At 40.9% G+C, this 22669-nt stretch overlaps 2 protein-coding genes across 2 annotated transcripts; both read right to left on the bottom strand.

The window, feature by feature from the left end:
- Window positions 1-491: 491 nt before the first annotated feature.
- LOC127661299 (uncharacterized protein K02A2.6-like) lies at window positions 492-1865 on the bottom strand. The gene has a single exon (XM_052151930.1). The coding sequence runs from the start codon at window positions 1863-1865 to the stop codon at window positions 492-494; it is 1374 nt and encodes a 457-aa protein (XP_052007890.1).
- A 10135-nt stretch (window positions 1866-12000) lies between these two features.
- Window positions 12001-19855, bottom strand: LOC127661447 (extracellular calcium-sensing receptor-like). Its single transcript, XM_052152167.1, has 6 exons — window positions 19707-19855; window positions 19199-19487; window positions 18367-19122; window positions 18051-18278; window positions 13067-13190; window positions 12001-12911 (listed from the first exon to the last, which is right to left on the bottom strand). Exons 1-6 carry the CDS (start codon window positions 19841-19843, stop codon window positions 12001-12003), a joined length of 2445 nt encoding a protein of 814 aa, XP_052008127.1. The 5' UTR covers window positions 19844-19855.
- Between the last annotated feature and the right edge of the window lie 2814 nt (window positions 19856-22669).

The raw sequence follows: 22669 nt of genomic DNA, 5'->3' as shown, positions 1-22669 counted from the left end.
CTCTTTTTATTAGGACTCATCTCCGTTGCCAGCAATACACACACAAGCACCCACACTGCGCATTCTTCTCTGCTTTTAACAGTGCTACAGCCCACAACACAGTGCACCACCGCCCCCTACTGGACAAACCCAATACCACCCTTAACATACAACAGTTCCCCTCCACTTAACTCAGAGGCAATCCTTTCCCAAGACACAAAATCTTCTAGGACAATATTACAGTGAATTATTTTTTTTATTTTTTTTTCACACAATTCATAATTCAATAGGTTCTAATGTTCTTCTTGATGACACAATTTCTTTATGTCACAAAGTCTTTAAGATATGCTGGTGGTTTACTCTCTCTTACTGAACGTCGTAGACAGCCAGAGGATGCACTCTCAGGCTCATTTCTATCTGCAGTTTGAGTCAATTCAGGCATTCTTTGAGTACTGGGTGAATCTGGCAATTGATTTCTTTGACATCCAGATTTCAAACTCTCAGGCTCCCAGTTATCTGAAGATTTGAGTGTTGACGCCGTACTGAGTTATTTCAGGCATTTTAATATCAGCATCCATTGACACAACATCAGAATCACAAGGTTCACCCAGGGCCGCTTGAAAGTCTTTAGTCAGTATCTCTTTTTGTTGTCGACTGAATAATTGATCCACATGACGTCGCACTATTTGGGCACTTCCTATTGCTACTTTATAGGATACAGGTCCTGTGATTTCCTGAATTACTCCCTGCACCCATTTTGGTCCATACCCAAAGTTCCTAGTGTACACCGTATCTCCTACTTCAGAATAGCAAGATTTTGCATGTTGGTCATGTTGCTCTTTTTGAACTTGTTGTTTCAATTCAATTTGGCTGGTGAAGTCAGGATGCATTTTGTCTAGAGTGCATCGCAATTTCCTTCCCATCATCATTTCTGCAGGTGACAATCCCGTTGTAGACTGGGGTGTAATACGATAATTAAACAATGCTCTATGCAACTTGGTCTCCATAGTGTTCCCAAAACTTTTTTTCATAAGGTTCTTAAAAGTTTGGACTGCCCGCTCAGCAAGACCATTAGATGATGGATGATACGGGGCAGAAGTAACATGCGTTATGCCATTTCTAGACATAAATTCTTTACTCACTTCACTTACAAAACACTGAGCATTATCAGACACCATCATTTCAGGAATGCCATGGGTACTGAAACTCTTTCTGAGGCACTCAAGAGTATTCGCTGTTGTTGCTGAATTTACTGGATATGCATCAATCCACTTAGAATGGGCATCAACTAAGATTAAATACATCTTCCCCAGGAATGGACCAGTATAGTCCATATGCACTCTTCTCCATGGCTGTCGTGGCCATTCCCACGGATGAAGTGGTGCACCCACAGGGGCTTTTCTCTGTTCTTGACACACAGTACAATCTTTTACTCTGGCCTCAATGTCAGCATCTAAATTTGGCCACCACAGGTAACTCCTGGCCAGGCCTTTCATCCTTGACATACCTGGGTGAGACTGATGTAGCTGTTCCAGCAACCCTGAACGTCCTTGCTCTGGAATGATGATGCGAGCTCCCCACAGCACACACCCGTCTTGAACACTGAGCTCTTGTTGTCTCTGTTTATAAGGTGTAAATTCATTTGTATTACTGTGATCAGGCCAACCTTTAAACACATACTCACGCACTCTAGAGAGGACAGGATCTCGAGTTGTCCATTGCTTGATTTGCTCTGATGTCGTCACAGGAGTTACAACACTGTCCAACCTCAAGACATAATCCTCCTTCGATTCTTTCTCTGGAACAGGAAGACGACTGAGGGCATCGGCATTTCCATTGTCCTTGCCAGCTCTATAAGAAATGACATACTCATATGCCCCCAACATCACTGCCCATCTCATAATTCTTTGAGAGACCATCTGCGGCACAGCTTTCAGTTCATTCAATAAACTTAGTAAAGGTTTATGGTCTGTACTATTCACAATCCCACCACTGCCACCACTACTGCTGTGAGGTCTTTGATAAGCCCTTTGTGTTTGACTTTAACCTTGGTCGCTCCTTTTTCAAAACATAAGGATCAAGTCCAACATATGTTGTGATTTTCTGTTTATTCCTTTCTGGCATAATATCGTCTAAACTAGTAAAATATGGACTTTCCTTCATCTCGTCCATTGTGCTTTTCACTTTCTGCCCTCCATCTGAATTTCGCGCATTTAAGAATCACGTGACTGCAAACAAATTAAGTATTAAACTATATTTAACTTGACACAGTGACCTAAACATTTTATGTTTATGACGCAACACATCCGAGACGCTGCACAAGCATGTCTGACACAGGTGTACATTGACGGGTCCTTAAAAAAGTACGTTACATATGTTTCCTGTAGTTCTTGGCCAGGTTTGCACACTGCAGCAGGGATTTTGGCCCACTCCTCCATACAGACCTTCTCCAGATCCTTCAGGTTTCGGGGATGTCGTTGGGCAATACGGACTTTCAGCTCCCTCCAAAGATTTTCTATTGGGTTCAGGTCTGGAGACTGGCTAGGCCACTCCAGGACCTTGAGATGCTTCTTACGGAGCCACTCCTTAGTTGCCCAAGCTGTGTGTTTTTCGGTCGTTGTCATGCTGGGAGACCCAGCCACGACCCATCTTCAATGCTCTTACTGAGGGAAGGAGGTTGTTGGACAAGATCTCGCGATACATGGCGCCATCCATCCTCCAGGTGTCTTTTATACAGGTAACGAGTTCAAACAGGTGCAGTTAATACAGGTAATGAGTGGAGAACAGGAGGGCTTCTTAAAGAAAAACTAACAGGTCTGTGAGAGCCGGAATTCTTACTGGTTGGTAGGTGATCAAATACTTATGTCATGCAATAAAATGCAAATTAATTATTTAAAAATCATACAATGTGATTTTCTGGATTTTTGTTTTAGATTTCGTCTCTCACAGTTGAAGAGCACCTATGATAGAAATTACAGACCTCTACATGCTTTGTAAGTAGAAAAACCTGCAAAATCAGCAGTGTATCAAATACTTGTTCTCCCCACTGTATATATATATATACATATATATATATATATTTCTAGCCAAGTGGTTTAAAGCCATTTTCTTGTATTACACAAAAATATGGTGTGGCCCCTTTAAGAAATACTAATTCTGTGTGGTGAGATTTCTCTCTAGCAAGCAGTGCAGATGTGTGAGAGGCTGTGAGAGAGAAATGTATGGTGCAGCTACTGTGAGATCTTCGGGTTAAAAAGTGGTAAATATAATCTTTTGGCTAAATTTACATTTTGTATCGTAAAGATGCACTATTTAGTTAATGTGTTGTTTTTAAGTCTAAAATAAGTATATAATATAATTTGACTAGATGCACGGAGTTCGCATGTGTAATGATTGTTCAATGTATCATGCATTTCTGTGTTAACGCTTTGGTTTATTAAAAGTGCTCAGTTAAAGTGCTTGAGTTGAGTTAAACATTTATTTGAGAGCTTATATGTGTAATGTGAAGTTAAGCTAAATGTGGCTTATCTAATATGGGTTTATATAAGGGCTGTGGATATAATGCATTAATTCAGTGCAATTCATTTTACAAAAAATAACGTTTTAAAAAATTAACGCAATTAATCGCAATGCCCCCAGACCATAATAAGGAAGATTCCTGAGAAATGCAAGCTTGTAGTACCACCTGTTTACTCCAGAGTGCAGTAAGTGAAATTTCAGCTGTATGAGCAACACGCAGTTTATACAGCGAAGAAAACACTTTAGGCAGAACAACACAAACATGCAATACGTTCTTGCGTTCAAAACACTTGAAGGAACGCAAATGCGAACTAAGGGATCTCAAGATGTGTTTAACGATTAAGTATTAAACTATATTTAACTTGACACTGTGACCTAAACATTTTATGTTATTTTATAACATTTTATTTTAGGTGCAACACACCCGAGACGCTACACATGCAAGTCTGACGCTTGTTGAAATTGACGGGTCCTTAAACAACCCTCTAATAAATCTCCAACTGATTGACAAATTCACTTGTGAAATGGATTGCTGTGAAATGTATGCCAATGATTGACTTATGATCAATAATATTATAGTAAACAATACATTGTATTCTAAAGCCGCTATTTGTATTGTCTTATCAATGATTAACTCTTCTGCCACAAGAATGAAATGCATTTTAATTATCTGAATATTTGTTATTTTATATATATATAATTTTTAAAGATAACTGTATAATTATATATTGATATTAATATGTATAATCATTATATATTGAATTATTGTTATATGAGGGGCTTTCTCAGCAAATATTTGTATATGTGATTAAATGCGATTAATCACGATTAATTAATTGGGACACCATGTAGTTAATTCGATTAAAATTGTTTATCTATTGACAGCCCTAGTTTATATTTCTTTTCCCATGTGCTTTCATGTATAGGCATTTTACATGTTGTTTAGCATTATAGGTCATACATGATATTAGAATAATTACCCCTTAGTTATAAAATACTTGGTAGTATAAATAATTTGTAATTTTACATGTTGTTACCCCTTAATTCCCCAAACTTTGCATATTGTTACCTTATACCTTCACGTAAGTAATTTATAAGTACACTATTATTACAAAAAGGTACGCTGTAAATTCTGTGTACTCACGCTGTAAATTGAGGGCTGTAATCTAAAGCGTTACCTAAAAAAGTTGGTTCTCCTTTAACTACTCTTAACATGTGGGGCCCTATTTACATACTATGTATTAGGTGAAGGGCAATGCACTCTGACATGTCGTGCACTGTGTTATCCAATTTTTGTGCAATTTTCGTTCCAATGCAACTGGGCCTTTGTGGAAGTGCTCATGGTATCAGTGGGCATATACAAGCAAACTGTGGGTATATTCTCAAAAAGATATGGTAGGCCTATATTAAAGTTCCACACTTAATTTTCCAGTTATGTGAATCATTCGTTGGGCTTAAGCAGTCTGAGACCCACGTCTGTTTTGTGTGCAAAGTCTACACACAGTCTGTTAATTTAAAGTTTGGGGATTCCTCCAGCAGGTGCTATTAAAGTTCGTGTCCAAACTTTAAACTAAACGCTAAAGTGAAGCAATGAAATGTCACTGCAGTTCAAAAGATTGGGGTCACTTACTAATTCTTTATAATTATTATTATTATTTCAAATTAGAATAATAGTTAAGTCATCAAAACTAAGGAATAACAGAAATAGGAATATGGGAAGTATTTTGTGACATAAAATCCCAAATAAATCAAAACTATGTTATATTTTAGCATCTTCAAAATAGCCAGCCTTTGCCTAGAATTTGCAGAAATATACTCCTGGCATTTTCTTAACCAACTTGATACTTGAGGCATCATGCTGGGATTCTTTTAAACAGTATTAAAGGAGTTCCTATGATGGGCAACTGCTGGCTGCTTTTCTTTATTATTCTTTTCTTTATAAGCCATCCATTTAAAAAAAATTATATATATATATATATATATATATATATATATATATATATATAGTTGTGTAATGAAATACATTTATTTTTTACACATTTATATTTTGGTCTACAAAACTAATGTCATCATTTATGTCATCATTTAATCAATCGCCTTCAAAACCATTTTTTTTTTTAAATCATTAGAAACTTTTCAGTCAAATGACCCAAAACTTTTGAATGGCTGACAATTACACTTAATACTATTAGTAATGTTGTGTTTCAGTAGATCAAAATTATTAATTGTACATTTTGTACAATTCATTGAAACCTACATCCAACCAGTCCATACAAGCAGATATATCTGACATTCAAAGACAGAGTTACTGCAAAACATAACGCAAGACACAAATGGTTATATTGCCCTCTAATAAATATTGCATTCAGCTCATTTACACTACCAAGTTCCCTTGCGTAGTGCACTTCTACACTGCGTGATGACGCTTTGAGGACACGCCAGTGGTAACATGGACTGAAGCACTTGTACAAATATTTCAATTTATTGGCTAGTGAGGCTTAAGTGATGCCCAAAGGAGCTATGTCATGGACTCCTTATAAGTGTCAGCCCAAGCGGTACAGCTAAGATTTTCTTTACTTCAGTAAACTCTTGGGTTCTCTCTATCAGTCTCCCCTGATATGACTCAAGGATGGTATGTCAGCAGCAGCTTCGGATTCCAAGTAGTTCGGCAGCAGCCAGGCTGAGGCCTAAACTCCCATTAGACAGGTTTCCAGGCCCTCAGTAACCTAAAAGGAATTACTTGAGGTTATTACCCATCCAATGGACAAGCTGCACATTATTGGCTAGATGCCAGTAAGAGGAACATAAGTTTCCCTTCTGTCACACACTCGACGTTGTGTCAATATAGTGACACTAGGGGTCGCGCTTGAGAGCTCCGAACACCTCCCATTCTTTGAGAAAAGGCCATTGAGAATTGGCGAGTGGAATTTGCATGCCACTCCCCCAGACATACGGGTATAAAAGGAACTTGAATGCCCACTCCATTCAGATTTTTTCTTTGGAGCAGAGCGGTTGTACTGTCAGCAAGCTGAATACTACTGCTGTTCCATTCACCTCTTAAGAAGCATATGCTTTTGGATATACGACAAAAAGCTTCTTTCTCTCTTTCTGCACTATGAATGCAGATTTCGACCCTGGGCACTTCGACAGTGCTAAAAGCATGTATATTTCTGCTAAAGAAAATATTTTCTCTATTAGCGCACACATTGACGTTGAACGTCTCTTTCTAGACACATCTTCATAAAGATGCCATTCAGTCTTTGTGTGATTCCTGGATGCGGTCATTATCTCTCCGCTTCCATCGGCCGCGGGTACTGCCTCACGTGTATGGACAGCGATCACACTGAGGCAGCATTTGTGGATGGGTCATGTTCTCATTGCGAGAATATGACCATGGCAACGTTGCGGTCACAGCTTTCCTTCTTCTGCCACTCTAGACGCTGCGCCATCTACCCACGGGTATGAGACCTGCCTGGCTGGGTTAGACCTGCCCGTGCTGGAGGCAATTTTGGGAGTTTCATGTGCTCGGTCGCACCGGTAATTCCCTGCAGACCTCCCGTTCCCCAGCAAGCCTGTTTGCTCCCGTCTGGTTCCATGACGTCTCTTTTGGGGCCTGCAAGCAGGATGAGTCTTTGATGAGTCAGGATGAGCGAGGTTGTGGAGGACACCTTTTGCTGCCCGAAACAGACTTCCGGGTTTATCCGCTCTCACTACCCTCGATGGCTGGGTGGTCCACAGGTACACGAAGGTCCCTCAGGTGTATAAGACAGTTGCGATGCACCTTTGCCGGCAAAACCTGGATCAACCAGCGCTCCCCTCCAGAGCCTGTAGGACTACGTCGTCCCTGGTGATCAAACCCTACAGTGCCACTGGACAGGCCGCCTCCGCCCTGCATGCCATGGCCATCCTGCAGGTACACCAGGCCAAGACACTCAACGAACGACGAAGGTTACAGTGCGAGCAGCCTGTGGCTGAATCTGATCGAGATGAGGGACGCCGACAAAGCCCGCTTTCTCAACACGTCCATCTCCCAGATTGGACTTTTCGGTGTCACAGTTGAGGACTTCGCCCAGCAGTTCTCGGTGGTAAAGAAGCAGATGGAGGCCATCCAGCACATTTTGAACCAGCCTGGCTCAAGATCCCGCACCCTGTCTGCTCACCGAGGGTGTCCCCCTACAGCAGCGAAAGCCCAGACGGACTCCGCCCCAACCCGAGCCCAGTTCTCGGCCACAGCGTAGAGCCCCCCGCAGGAAGCTGACACTCCCATCTCACATGCCGGCACGAGGACCCGGAAGGCTCCTTAGTGCCCCTGAGACAGATGACCCAGGGAGCGAGACGTCCGCTACGGAGCTGGTTTCCCGACCACTCCATCCCCCGCTGGATGTCCAGCAGGTAAATCCTTAATTTCCTTTTCTCTTTTTTTCACCACATCCCAAATGGGCTGCGGTACCCACGCTGTCAAAAAAAGAGAGCAGTTTCCTCACTCCTTGGGTCCCTGGATGGGAGTTTCGCCAGATGGCGGCACTCTGCGGACATAGGTGCAATGCGAGCACCTTATCCACTGGGGGCATCGCCGAGTAGCCCTTGGCCGCCCCACTATGGAGGGTAGTGAGGTAGTGAAATCGGGACTGGGCAGTAAAAGGTGCCTCCCACGACCTTGTCAAAGGTCCCCCCTGTTACGCTTATTTCAAAGCATCTAGTGTAATCTAGTGGTTACACAATGTACAATTGGGTAATTCGAACAATAAGGCATTGTTAAGTAATTTAGTTCAAATGGATAACACCTATATTCAAGCGGGGCACTTCCTACAGTGGGTTCTACTCAAGAGATTTACTCTCTCTTGCTGAAATGTCAATAGAAAAGACTCAGTTCACTCCCCTATTGGTTCAGTGCTGGAGTTTTTACAAGAGCGTTTTTGTGCTGGGGTTGCCCTGGCAATGCTTAAAGTTTATGTTGCCACTATAGAGGCTGAGCAAGCACTTGTGAATGGGTTTTCTATCAGTAGATAGCTTGTCTTTTGGTTTGTGCGTGAAGTGTGCAGGCTTAGAATTTTTTACCCTTTCCGCGTCTCTTCATGGGAATTATCTGTGCTATTCGAGGCACTCTTGCATGCCCCATTTGACCCCTTAGCATCTGTTTCTTGTAATAGGGTGTAAGTAGGGGGGTCCATAAAATGGCGTGTGTTACTTTAAGGTGATTACTGTGGGGGAGATGACCTGATTTTGGAGTTCATTCTATAAGCGTGAGGGCCCTTTAAGACTCCAATCTGAACGTTATGTCGTCAGTCTGTACGGAGGCCGATATTAACCGGAAAGATCAAGCGGGAGTGATCTATTGGTTTGAGTTTAATCACGAAAGCGCGCGGCCAAACAAACAGCGTGGGCAAATACAGCGCGGTGGGAGTGCATCTTGCTGGGTCTGTGTGGGAATAATAGTAGTGGTGATTCGTGGGTTCTACATAGACTATATACATCCGAATCAACGAATCAACACATGTGGGGTGAAGCCTATGTTACAAAAGTTTGTGTCACCACTGTATTCATGTGATTTATTCTTGCTTATTCCGCCTTTAGCCATTTGTATACCTAGAGCTTGATTAATATTCAAAGGGGTCATAACTATTATATTTATTAATCTGCTGGATTTATATGCTCTATTCCTCTTTGAGCTGGCTGGGTCATATTACAGCAAGGGTTATCAGGATGTCTGGGGATACTAAGTTTGTAATTTTATTTTGTTTTGGATTGCTGTGATTTGGCACTTGGTATCTGGAGTTTGATTTATTTTGTTTGTTCTGTGAGGTTTGGTTTATTTAAGTACCCCAGCCCATGTGTGATGTATTGTTAAAGTAGTATGACCTGTCTGTGAAGCTTAAGATTTAAATGACCTTTTTAACCACTTTGACAGAGAAATATTAAAAGACCCTGTTTTGTTATTGGTAGCCGTGTGCCCTTAGTTTCTACATGCATCACAACATTCTTATAAGTTTTTGACTCTTAAAACTGTCCTGCTTTTGGCACTGGCATCGTATAAGAGGGTTGTTGATTTGCATGCCCTGTCAATCAATCTTTTGAGTGTGGATTTCGCAGCGGGTTATCAAATGTCATGTATTTGCCTAAGGTTGTCTATACACCCTTTCACTTGCAGACTGTTCATTTGCATTCTCTCTTTGAGTCGGATGAGAGTGAAAAGTTGTAAAAGCTCATTGGATTGTTAATGCAATTTCGAGTACTTATGAGGCACCCGGTCAGCCTTCGCCTTTGGGTGTTCAGGCTCATTCTACGAGGAGCGTGGAATCCTCGTGGGCTTTGGCTAGAGGCTTTGGCTTTGGTCTTTGGAGGACATTTGTGTGGCGGCAGTGTGGTCCTCTTCATACACTTTTGTCAGATTTTAAAATCTGGACAAGAGCTTGACCTCTGCTTTCCATGTTCTCTCTGTTGGAACAGGTGAGAAGTTATAGTTAATATACAGTGTGTTTTTATGCTGCTTGTGCACCGCTGTATGCTTGCCACATGGGCTGAAGCAATTGGCACCTACTATTCGCATTGCGTTATGGTATATCTTTCCTAAAGCATCATTATGCAGCGTTGAAGTTCCCTATGAAAGTGAACATCTTGATTATGTACATAACCCTGGTTCCCTGAGTGGGGAACAAGACGCTGCACAGCTAGCAATACTCACTAGTTACTGCATAGGCTTGTGCCTTAAAAAATCTGAGCACTACCGTGTGAGGTGACGCTTATACGGAGCCCATTATATTGGTGTGATTGTGCCTTTATGCAGTGTCTCGTTCCCCACTGAGAGAACAGGCTTACATACAGTATATAACCAAGATGTTCTTATAAATGAGCGGTTTTCTTTAAATTGATTGTGCTTTGCAAACACAATTTTTCCAACTCGCTTACACCCAAAACTTAGCACGTACATGCACATAAATTCAAAACCTCTTTGGACATGCCCATTGACTTTGTACATACAGTATATAATATCACTTAGCACTGTTTTTAAGAGGTAGCACTCCTAAAATAATGTAGGGCCCACAGACTTCCCTTATGTACACTTAATAACATGTAGACTATGTCTTTGTTGTGTTGATAATTTTAGACTTAGCTGTGCTTGTCATGTTCACTGTTGTCTTTTGTGCTTTTATGTTGAAGTTTAGTTTAGTTCCCACACCTGTGTTTTTTCTGTGACGAAGCAGGCAGAGAATGAGGATCTAAGTGCAGCTGTTTATTTAACAAACATAAAGAAAACTCAGAACAAAGGAAAAACACAGGAAACCTGGCACAGAGCATACCAAAACATGTAAGAACTAACAAAGCAAGCAAGAAAACTAAGGGCTTAAATACACAAAAGGAACAAACAAGGGAATGAGGAACACCTGGGGAAACAATTAGGGAATGAGAAATAATCAGGGGAGAACCAATCATAAAATGAAACTACAAAGGACTACAAAAACCAAACAGGAAACAGGAACTAAACTAAACTTCAACATAATAGCACAAAAACAAAAGACAAAAGTGAACATGACAGTGCTATGGATTGTACAACCTCTTCAATTGGTAGTAATGTTATTTGTAATGTTTTGGATTATTCCGCTGTTGAAACATTGGAAAAAGATATATGTTCAAATAATTTAAGTAGTCAAAAAAGTCTTGTTGTGGAAAATTAGACTAGGAGATTTATAAAGCTTCATACAGTGCATGCCATTTAAGTGGGCCCACCCCAATAAGTCTGTCCCTCACACCATCGTATTCATCCATCCATCCATCCATCCATCCATCGTCAACCGCTTATCCTGTGTACAGGGTCGCGGGGACCATTGTATTCATTCATGTCAAAAATAAAATAGGACACTCCTGTGCAGGGTTGTAGCAAGGAATTCTGGGCCTCCTAATTGAATATTGGTCTGGGCCCCTTTCATTTAAAAAAATACAGTTTAAAATTTGTTGTGGACAACAAGTAGACAAAAGTATCAAACATGGTAGATGTTCGACAGTGGGATTTATTAGTAAATGTGTGCTGTTCTAAATTAATCTTGCTGCATTGGAAAAGCTTCTTCATATAATTATAGCCGCATTTACATACACAATTTAGGGTTGCTGTACAATTGCCAGATTAACCTTTGCAAAAAGGTATCCAATGTTTAAATGATGCAAGCAACAGGGCTGTTTTATAAATATTGCTACTATTCACACACCACCACTAAAGTACCATTAAAACTCACCGATGCAAGATATTATCTCTAAACATTAATGCAATTTTGAATATTTTCCAGAGTGTAGCTCGCTGGCTAAATCAAAATAATATTTTCAACTCCCATAGCACTCTGGTTAGTGACATTCAGAACATTGTTAATGATTATAACTCCTAGTGTCCTAACCTTGCACAAGGCCAAACTGTAAATTATATTAATGTAATCATTCATTATTTTTTCTTTGAGTAATAATAATAAATATTATTAAAACAAAACACTGCAATGTTAATATATATATAGTTTCTCAAAGGGAATTACTACTTTTTCCCATGACATGTTGCTTTGTATTTTGTTCAGGCTTAAATATTATGATAAAACATTTAGGTGCAAATATGCAGAATAGTAAACCAAAGCTTGAGGCTAAAATGGCAAATATCTCCACAGCTACAGTAAATTTTCCAGGAGAACTGACATAAGATGGGATAAATGTGATCCATACAGCACAGAATATGAGCATACTGAATGTGATGAATTTGGCTTCATTGAAGTTATCAGGCAGCTTGCGAGCCAGAAAAGCCAGAATGAAGCAGAAGACAGCCAGTAGGCCAATATAACCCAGCACAGCATAGAAACCTAAAGAAGAACCCAGACTGCACTCAAGAATGATCTTTTCCTTATAATATTTCATATTTTTATATGGAAAAGGAGGAGATATTGTTAGCCACAGCACACAGATAAGAACCTGTATAAGTGTAAAGGCAAGAACACTGAGTCTCTGTTGAAGAGGCCCAAACCATTTCATGAGATTTTTACCTGGAAGTGTGGCTTTGAAGGCCATTAACACCACTATTGTTTTCCCCAGAACACAGGAAATACAGAGGACAAAAGTTATCCCAAATGCAGTGTGACGCAACATACAGGACCACTCAGTGGGCCGAGAAATGAAAGTAAGTGAACAGAGAAAACACAGAGTCAGTGAGAAGAGCAGCAGGAAGCTCAGCTCTGAGTTGTTGGCTTTTACTATGGGAGTGTCCTTCTTGCTGTAAAACAGGACAGCCACTAGGGCTGTTAAACCTGCTCCAAACAGTGAGAAAGAAATTAGCAATATACCCATAACTTCTGTGAATGAAAGAAACTCTACAGCCTTTAACACACATTCATTTTTCTCAGCATTAGACCAGTATTGCCCTGGACACTGCTTGCAGTTATTTGAATCTGGAAAGGAAGTTGTGTTCACTACAGTTAGAAACAAAAATACAATTATTTATGAACTCCTGTAATAAGAAACTGCATCTTGAACAGTAGAAGGAGTAAACAAAATGAGCAACTAATCAATTTTCTTTGGAACTTTGAGGTGGGCTGAAGTTTACCTGTCTCATTACTGATCTCTCCTTCCGCACATGGAATGCAGTCATAACAGCAGACAGGTCTTCCTTTCTGGGCAGCCTTCCTAGTTCCTGGTGGACAGCTCTCACTGCACACAGACCTTGGCTTCTATATTAAAAAATGCATTAAATATACAGTCAGTTTATACTATATATATATACTAAATATACTATCAATTCAGTTCACTCGACTTTGCATTTGAACACTATGGGGAAAATCACTTTCCCACGACCTAGTTGAAGCCCTTGTATCATAACGTCAATTTTGTGATTGACAATGATGTTTGAGCTCCGCCCCTTTAGGCGTGCATTTGCCCTATATAAGCGGGTGAAGTCTTCCTTCAAGACTGACATCGTCTCGTCTTGACACCCTTCAGCAGACAGAATTCCTTGCAGACACATTAGGACGTTAATCGCTTGAGACCAGTGCCTGCAGCAACGATTCACCCGCCCCCTCTAGTGTTTCGGCAAACAAGTCTCTTCACCTCACCACCGGATCGAGATATTCGCACAGCGAGACATCTTCCCACTTCAGACGGCATCCAGGCAGGAGTTGTATCCTTTCAATATATATAATATAATTCCATCCAAGTGACATAAAACACACATAATAGAGCCGCTTGAGTGTACACCTCTAATTAAAGATGCTGTATCGCAAGGTTCCTGTTAGCAACAGACCAATAGGTGAGCTGCGTTCGCTGCCTGGGCCGCACCCACACCGAAGCAGCTCTCTTGGGGACAGACTGCCCTCACTGTGAGGACATGAGTCTCAAGAGGCTCCGCTCTAGGGTAGCCCTCGTTCTGAGGGATGATTCTCTGGGAGTATTAGCCCTCCCAACCTCTTCCTCAGTGTTAAGTCTCTAGGGACCACATGAGGAAGCACAGCGAAAGCCCCATGAGCCCCTCAATGCAGCATCTTCACTTGCTGAACTCCGGCCCTCCATGAATGAGCATGGTGTTGTCGTATTCAGCGGGTTAGACAATGATAATGATTCCGTGTCCCTTACAGCATCAGAGAAGTGTCCACGGAGGATGTTGCACCCCCCCAGCGAGGTGAGGAGCACGCACTGGCCATTGAAATGAGCTACTCCATGTTAATGCGTGGGAGGTAGAGGAGCTTGGCCTTGAGTGGCCGCCTCCTGTCGAGCTGGAAAATTCTCATCTGAAAGAATGTTTGCTGCACATCGTCAGCCGTCAGATACCGTGGTTTGGAAAGCAGTGTTGTTCTTCTCTGAGGTTCTTCCTCTCCAACCAATTTCAATAGCTGTGATAACCATGGGTGATTGGTGTCTATTGTTAGCTCACTCAAGCCTTTACACCAGGGGTGCCCACACTTTTTTGTGTGATGATCTACTTTTAAATGACCAACTCAATAAGATCTACCAACTAAAAAAACACAGTTTCATTTAAATTAAGAAAATGCTTGTTGGGACTACTGCATGTATCCCTAAATGGAATTCATCTTCTAATTAATAAAAAAATATATAATAATGTTCAATGTTGATATCATTCAGTTTTAAAACTAAACCCAAAACACCTACAGCACAATAGATTACAATAGCCAAGGCATTTACGCGCCTTCCAAGGACTTTTGAGAACAGAGCGCGAAATTGCGATGATACTGCCCGGATTAGGCAAAACTGTCTGATTCCATTCAGTTTTGCCTAATCCTGGCAGTAGCATCGCAATTTCGCGCTCTGTTCTCAGAAGTCCTTGGAAGGCGCTTATGTGCAAACCTAGTTGTCATGGCAACTGAATAAACAAAACATCACCTGGTCAATATTTACTCTTCAAGTGCAAGTCAGACAGAAACTAAAAGATGGAAAGACATTATATTTATTTTTATAAAAATTTAACGAAAGGACATTTACATTTTGTGTGATCTACCAGCATTGCCTTTGCGATCGACGTATTGGGCACCCCTGCTTTACACTATTAGCACTCTGCACGGATGTGTAATGCAATCTGAGCGAGAAGCTGCCGTCTGATAAGCTGCACATATTTGTGCCCATTATCCGGCCACACTCGCATGTTTTGCGAATTTGTGGCACGCCTCCGAAACTAAAAGATGGAAAGATGGAAAGACATTATATTTATTTTTATAAAAATTTAACGAAAGTACATTTACATTTTGTGTGATCTACCAGCATTGCCTTTGCGATCGACGTATTGGGCACCCCTGCTTTACACTATTAGCACTCTGCACGGATGTGTAATGCAATCTGAGCGAGAAGCTGCCGTCTGATAAGCTGCACATATTTGTGCCCATTATCCGGCCCCACTTGCATGCTTTGCGAATTTGTGGCACGCCTCCGGGCATCTCAGAGAAAAATCAGCCCACACTCCACACAAAATGCTCCTGTCTTATAAATGGTAACTCTCCTAAACACATGCCCAAAACTCAGCGCCCACCAGCACATTACGCTTTCGCATGTCACCAAGCCTTTCTCAGTGTGTTAAAAAACAGTGGTGTGCAGTTATACATTCCGGCCGCCTCGATTTAACATCGTCCTATCCTCCACATTACAGTGCAGCACACGTCTATTCTGCGCTCAGAGATAGTAAATCTCCTTTTGAGAGATGCAATAGGGGTCGTTCCCCATTCAGTGCACAGAGAGAATGTCACAGCCATTATTTTATCAGATAGGCCTCCGGCCTATCTGCATCTGTGAAATTTTAATTGAGCCCTCTTTGGGTTTTGTTCATAATGAACTGTATTAACTTTGGCTCAGACCATTCTTGAGAATTTGCCTTGCTTCCCCATTTCACACACTGTGTCCAATCGCTGCGTCCAAAAAAATCTCCTTTTTGGGGGTTCGACTCGACTACAAGAGCATACACGTGCACCTCATGAGTGAGCATGTCCAGACCATTCACCATTGTATGTCTCAGTTCAAATTTGGGAAAGTAAGTTTTTTCAGAAAATGCTGGGTTTTATGGCGGCAGCATCCTAAAAAGTCTTTTACACATGAGACCTATCCAGTGCTGGCTCAAACACCATGTACCGAGTCACATCTGGTGTCGGGGGTGCATCACCATGACTCACCACTAACTGGCTGCTCTAGCACCATGGAGTGCACGTCATTATGTGGAGTGCACGTCATCTCCTCTCCCTCCTCTCCCTCTTCCTTCTGGGCCAACTGAACCATGGATCGGACATGCTGTCACTTCAGGGACCAATGGTGAGGGAATTGAGATTTCATCCTCAGATGGTTCAGAGGATTTGGGAAACATTTGGCAAAGCAGAAGTCGACCTATTTGCCTTTGCAGAGACAGCCCACTGCCCTCTTGGGCACACCATGTCCCAATCCCTGCTGGGAGTGGATGCCTTGGCCCACAAGTGGCTGACGAAATGCAAATATTTGTTAGCCCCAGTAATTCTCCTCCACTCTTTCATCAGCAAAGTCAGAGAGGACAAGGAAACGGTTTTGTTGGTTGCGCCAAAATGGCCCAACCAGCCATAGTTTCTGGAAATTATGGCGATATTAGGCAGCCCTCCATGGGAAATATTGCTGAGGAGGGATCTGTTCTCTCAAGTGCATTTGCGGATTGGTGCTCTTCACGCAACAAGGACCCAGTAAATTGCTCCATAACGGGGATCCTTACAATTCTTCAAGAGAGGTTTGAAGCAGATCTTACTACATCAACGCTTAAGGTTTATGTAGCATCCATATGAGCATTTCATGCCCCAGAGGCTGGTTCCTCTGTAGGCATACATGATCTGATCATAAAGTTGCTTAGGGGAGCGAGGTGCTTGAACTACCCCTCGCCCTGGTACGGTTCTAACATGGGACTTAAATCTGGTGCTGAGGGCACTCACATGACCCCCGTTCAAACCATTGGAATCCGTTGAGTTACGTGTGCTCTCTTTAAAGACTGAACCAAAATTTACACCCACTAGAAGTCACAAACACTTCCTATAGAATAAAACCTCCCTCCTTACCTATAGTTGGGAAGGGGTTGATATTCTGTGTGTATTATATGACTCATAAAGAATTCTCAGATTAAGATTAATTTTCCATCTTGTTTTCACCATGTGGAGTTATTCATTTTCATACACACTTGAAGACATATAAGTCACTGCCAAAAGGGCTGTGACCCCATATACACATTCTTCTAAGTGTCCTACCCTGCTACATCTAAGGTATGGTGCTATGTAGTGTGGTGCGATGGGACTACATTCCCCATAGAGTTCAAATGCAATGTCAAGTGAACTGAACCGATGGGTACATCTCCGGTTACTCGCATAACTTCAGTTCCTTTATCTCAGGTAACCAAAGTTACGTGAGTAACTGGAAACATTTTCTGTACTGACTCTGCAATATGAAGATAAATGTATTTTAATATTATTATGAACAGAATATTTCAACTTATCATGAAATTATCCAAATGCAGAATGGTAGTTATTTTAATGAGAAGGTTTTAGGAATTTTACTTGGGAAAAAAATGTATGTGCTATCATTGAAACTGAGAGCTATGACTCAGTCTACTAATCATAGTGTGGACCTTTTCACAAAACCCACTCTATAACACCCAGGGACGTAGCAAGGAATTCTGGGCCCCTTAAATGTACTGTATAGGTCTGGGCCCCTTTCATATAAAAAATACAGTTTAAAATTTGTTGTGGTCTCCCCTGGACCTGTGGGCCCCTACTTTTCAACCCATTATCTACGGCCATGGTAACACCCTCTGCCATTGCTTTTTTCCCACTTGATCAAAGTTCATTATCGCTTGACCTGTTTTGCTTTTCGTATCACATTAGAGTTCGTAAGCTACCTAGGAGTCACTTTACAAATGGAAATGGTAAAGGCCTAAATGGTTTTGTCAATTAATGAAGAACCATATTTTCTGTCCCGAGCATTAAATAGGTGCAGAGCTTTCGGATGTGGTCGAGGGCACTGTTTTAATTTTAGTACATTTACCCTTATAATGCAGAATCCTTACATCCTAGAGGAGTATTTGCTTTTACCTTCAACTGTCCTCCAGCCCAGATAATGTTTTCAGTGTCAAGATCAAAGTGCTCGTGTAGGGACTTTGAGGCATCATAGTAACCCACTGGTTTAAACTGGATTGATCCATTTGAGTCCTGCTGCCAGTTCACAACTTCATACTGGGCTAATGCTGCACCACTGCTGTCAAACCACACGTGATCTCCCATCTTTGTGGTGAAACTGACATTTTTCAGAGCCTCAACCACCTAGTAAAAAATATGTAATTTTAACACAATGTCAAACACATATAGGGTTACTGCTTACTCTCACTTGCTCTTTTTTTGTTTGTTTTACCTGATGTGTTTTTATCATCATGCCTTTCTCACAGCCTTCTTGTTCTTTGCACTTGAGTAGATTGTGTAGTGCATAAGCTATAGCATACACTGCTTTATAGACATTGCTTGAATATCTTTGTTCAGGAACATCTTCGTTGTAATTTTTCAGGTAAAGTAGATCCTGATATCTTCTGCAGTTCAACTCATGTTGAGAAAAATTCTCATCTCTCACTGAGCATGGAAAATGTGTGTCCCAGAATGCTTTGATAACATAATCTGAAAACCCTTCTATATCAGTTCTCCTCACTGCAAACCCCAGTGATCCTCCCAGCACATGAAAACTGTTTGGCGTTATCAGACTCTTTGCCGTTATCCATGCCTCCACTCCAATCATTTGGAGGCCTGTGATGTTCTGAATACTTAACTGCTCAAGCAGATTGCCCATCTCAAAATGGGAAAGAAATGCAACAATCACTTTTGAAGTGCCTTGTTTTATTATGTCTACAACATTTTGGAGGTTTTCAGGCTCTGTTCTGTAGAATTTCTCAGAGTACTCTACACAAATGCCCTCCTCCTGGGCTGTTTTCAGAAATATGGCCATTCCATTGTTTCCATAGTCATTGTCACTGTTCACAGCTCCCACCCAAGACCAGCCAAAGTGCTTGACAATGTATGCAAGTGCTCTGCTCTGGTGATAATCACTGGCAATAGTCCTGAAGAAAGAGGGGTACTCTTTTCTATTACTAAGACATTCACATGTGGCTGAAGGACTTATCTGAAAAAGTAAGCACAGGTATCAGAGATATAGTCAGCAGTAACTGTGTTAATATTTTACTGTTATTGCCTCTTACCACTGGAATTTTAAAAGGTCCTGTAGTTCTGGACAGAATCACTGTAGCAGAAGACTCCGTTTCTCCTATTATAGCATGTATATGAGACTGTCCATTGCATTGGTCCTCTGCTGTAAACTCCTGATCATTCATCAATGCCATAGTTGCACTCATTGATGACAGTCTTGAACCACAGGTATCATAGATTCTGTAGCCAATAGAAACATTTGGGAGCAAACTTTGACTTCTGTTAATCTCATCAATGGAAAAGATCATGGTTTGAGCCATCCGAAAGTCCATTAAATTCACACTGTCAAAACATTAAAACAGTAAATACAACAGATATTTTATGCATTGTTAATTAATAAAATATCTTAATATTGCTGTTATTGTGGTTATTTTTACAAAATGAAAATATAGATATACATACATTTTAGATTTACAAATCATATAAAATTGTATCAAATTGTCAAAATTATCAAAAGGATTATCTGCTCGGTTTTCTTAAATAATTTCCCTTGTAACAAACCTGGAGCATGATAGAAATTGAGGTTTTTGTGTAAACTCAAATGAAGGTAATGTTTCTTTACTGTGGATTGCAAAAAGGCTTCCAATAGTTACGTCTCCATCCTTGTATAACAGCGGGTACTTAGGGTCTGCCATCATTCGGCAAAGAGTATTTTCTGCTTTCGTATGCAGGTGGTGAAAAAAGAGAAGTGTGTAAAGAAAGATACGTATCATGATTACTGAGCTCAGATGCGGATTCAAAATGCTAATGACATACAGTAATAAAGTATTTGCTCTTTTATAGACACCTGATGAACGCATCAGTGAGAACAAAGCCAATGATCTCGTAGGACAGGACAGGACATGAATGAACTAGGTCAAGAAATCATAGAATAAGGTCAAGTTAATTGTTCAAATCAGATTTTCTCAAACTATCAGATAGTTCAAATGAATTGCAAATTAAATTTTTTTGTTGGGCACTGACATTAAGATTACCAAGTATCTAATAAAATCAACCCGATCTCACGAGAATCCATCACAATAGAAAATACTGGTGAATTTGTATAAATTCTTATGAGTTAATTCATACAGAATGGTAAAAGGTCTGAAGTGTAATATGCCAGAAAGTTACGCTTTGGGTTCCAAACATGTGTTTGTGATGCATATGTGATTGGTTGAAATATAAGTTCTACGTTTTTGTACAAATTAAGTAGTATGAATTTTCCACCTCATAGTATAGAGATGAATTCTCATGAGACTATGTTGAATAAAATCTTTGAAAAATCTACCCAGTTCAATACCTATTTTTTGCTTTGCAAATTTTGATTTATGTAGTAGATTTTATTTATTTTGTTACATGTGGGGCCCTATTTTCAAACCATTTGTTAGGTGCAGGGCAATGCACTATAATCGTGCACTATGCCTTATCCAATTTTCGTGAGAACGTTAAATTTAAGTGCAGTTTTCCTGCCAGAGCAACACACATCTTGGCCTGGGTTGGCGTGCTTGTGCTATTAGTGGGCATATACACGCAAACTGTGGCAATATACTTCAAAATATATGGGAGTTCTTTGTTATTGAAGTTCCACAACTTAATTTTATAGTTTTGTGAATAAGTAATTGCACTTAAAAGTGCTGTAAGCGATTTAAGCCATTCTAGAATTTCCAGAAGCTGAGCCGTTGGATTAGCCATGCCCTCTTTTTCCAAAACCCTGCACTCCACATATACCATATTAGCTTTATTTAGACCCAAATCTAGCAAAAACAGTTGACAAAATAGCATCTTCAACTGACAACTTTTATGAGCAACATGCCATAAAAATGGTACTGAGCCATAATAATTTGCTGAACCTAAATTACTATGAGAACGTGGAAAATTATTGACAGGCAGAAAGTGTCATTGACTGCAGCCCACAGACACATTTTTGTTTGCCGTTACAAAGTCTAGAGCTGTCCCAGAGACAGACCATGAGGCAGGCTGGTCTTATTTCGGAACAGGACGGGAGCAAACGAGCGTGCTGGGGAACGGGAGGTCCGTGGGGAATTACCCGGCAAGACCGCGCCCATTGAACTCCCCAAATCGCTTCCAGCACCAGCCGGGCCTGCCTCATACCCGTGGGTTGAAGTTGCAGCGCGGGGTCGGCTAGAGTGGCTTTCCCGCTTCGGAAGAAGGAAAGCCGTGACTCCAACGTTGCCATCGTCATATTCTCGAAATGAGAACATGAAACATCCACAAATGCTGCCTCAGTGTGCTCGCTGCCTAGTCACTTGAGGCAGCACCCGTGGCCATCGGAGGCAGACAGATAATGACTTCATCAAGGAATTACACAAAGACAGAAAGGCATCTTTATAAAGACGTGTCCTTAAAAAGACGTTCAAAGTCAATGTGTGTGCTCTAATAGAGAAAATATTCTTTTTAGAAGGAATATACATTCTTTTGCCCAGGCGTGAAATCTGCACTCATCGTGCAGAAGGAGAGAAAGTCACTGGAAATGCACTGTATATCCAAAAGCATACGCTTCTTAAGAGGTGAATGAAACCGCAGTAGTATTCAGCTCGCTGATAGTACAACCGCTTGGCTCCAAAGAAAAAATCTGAATGAGAGTAGGCATTCCTTTTCCTTTTATACCCGTATGCCCATGGGAGTTACATGCAAATTCAACTCGCCAAATCTCATTAGCCTTTTCTCAAAGGAACAGAGGTGTTCGGGGCTCTCAAGAGCGACCCCTAGTGTCACTACATCGACACAACGTCGAGTGAGTGACCATGTCTATTTTGTGTGCAGTGTCTAAACTTAGCCCTATGGATGGTAAAAATATTGATTTTCCAATGTATTGCGATCTTCATTTGATCTTCAAAATCACAATATTGATCCTTAAATCCCCAGAACAATCTTTTACTTTATGCACAATCCTCTACTACACTGAGAGGATATCGCTCACATTAGCAACCACATTTCGCTTTCTGTGACTAAAATGTATATTGTCAACTGGCTGGTAAATGTTTAGATTTTACTTATCAGTGATTGTTTAGTATAGTGGTTGAGTATTCAGCAGTGGGATCCTTTCATTGCATGTTGAGAGTAAAGGTTGTTCTGTGTAATGTGTGTGTGTGTGTGTGTGTGTGTGTGTGTGTGTGTGTGTGTGTGTGTGTGTGTGTGTGAGCATGTATTTATCACTTTGTGGGGACCAAATGTCCCCATAAGGATAGTAAAACCCGAAATTTTTGACCTTGTGGGGACATTTTGTCGGTCCCCATGAGGAAAACAGCTTATAAATCATACTAAATGATGTTTTTTGAAAATGTAAAATGCAGAAAGTTTTCTGTGAGGGTTAGGTTTAGGGGTAGGGTTAGGTTTAGGGGATAGAATATAAAGTTTGTACAGTATAAAAACCATTATGTCTATGGAAAGTCCCCATAAAACATGGAAACACAACATGTGTGTGTGTGTGTGTGTGTGTGTGTGTGTGTGTGTGTGTGTGTGTG

Source organism: Xyrauchen texanus, chromosome 21, assembly GCF_025860055.1.
Source record: "Xyrauchen texanus isolate HMW12.3.18 chromosome 21, RBS_HiC_50CHRs, whole genome shotgun sequence".
In the NCBI taxonomy this organism is placed as follows: domain Eukaryota; kingdom Metazoa; phylum Chordata; class Actinopteri; order Cypriniformes; family Catostomidae; genus Xyrauchen; species Xyrauchen texanus.
The sequence above is the reverse complement of the archived record's forward strand: the minus strand, read 5'-3'. Positions and strand labels throughout refer to the sequence as shown.

Coding starts and splice junctions, on each gene's coding strand:
- LOC127661299 (XM_052151930.1), bottom strand. CDS start 1,865: ATGTTGGGGGCATATGAGTATGTCATTTCTTATAGAGCTGGCAAGGAC.
- LOC127661447 (XM_052152167.1), bottom strand. CDS start 19,843: ATGATGGCAGACCCTAAGTACCCGCTGTTATACAAGGATGGAGACGTA. Junction 13,191..18,050: donor GGGCTGGAGGACAGTTGAAG/GTAAAAGCAAAT, acceptor TTTTTAATATAG/AAGCCAAGGTCTGTGTGCAG. Junction 12,912..13,066: donor AGAGATCAGTAATGAGACAG/GTAAACTTCAGC, acceptor CTTCCTTTCCAG/ATTCAAATAACTGCAAGCAG.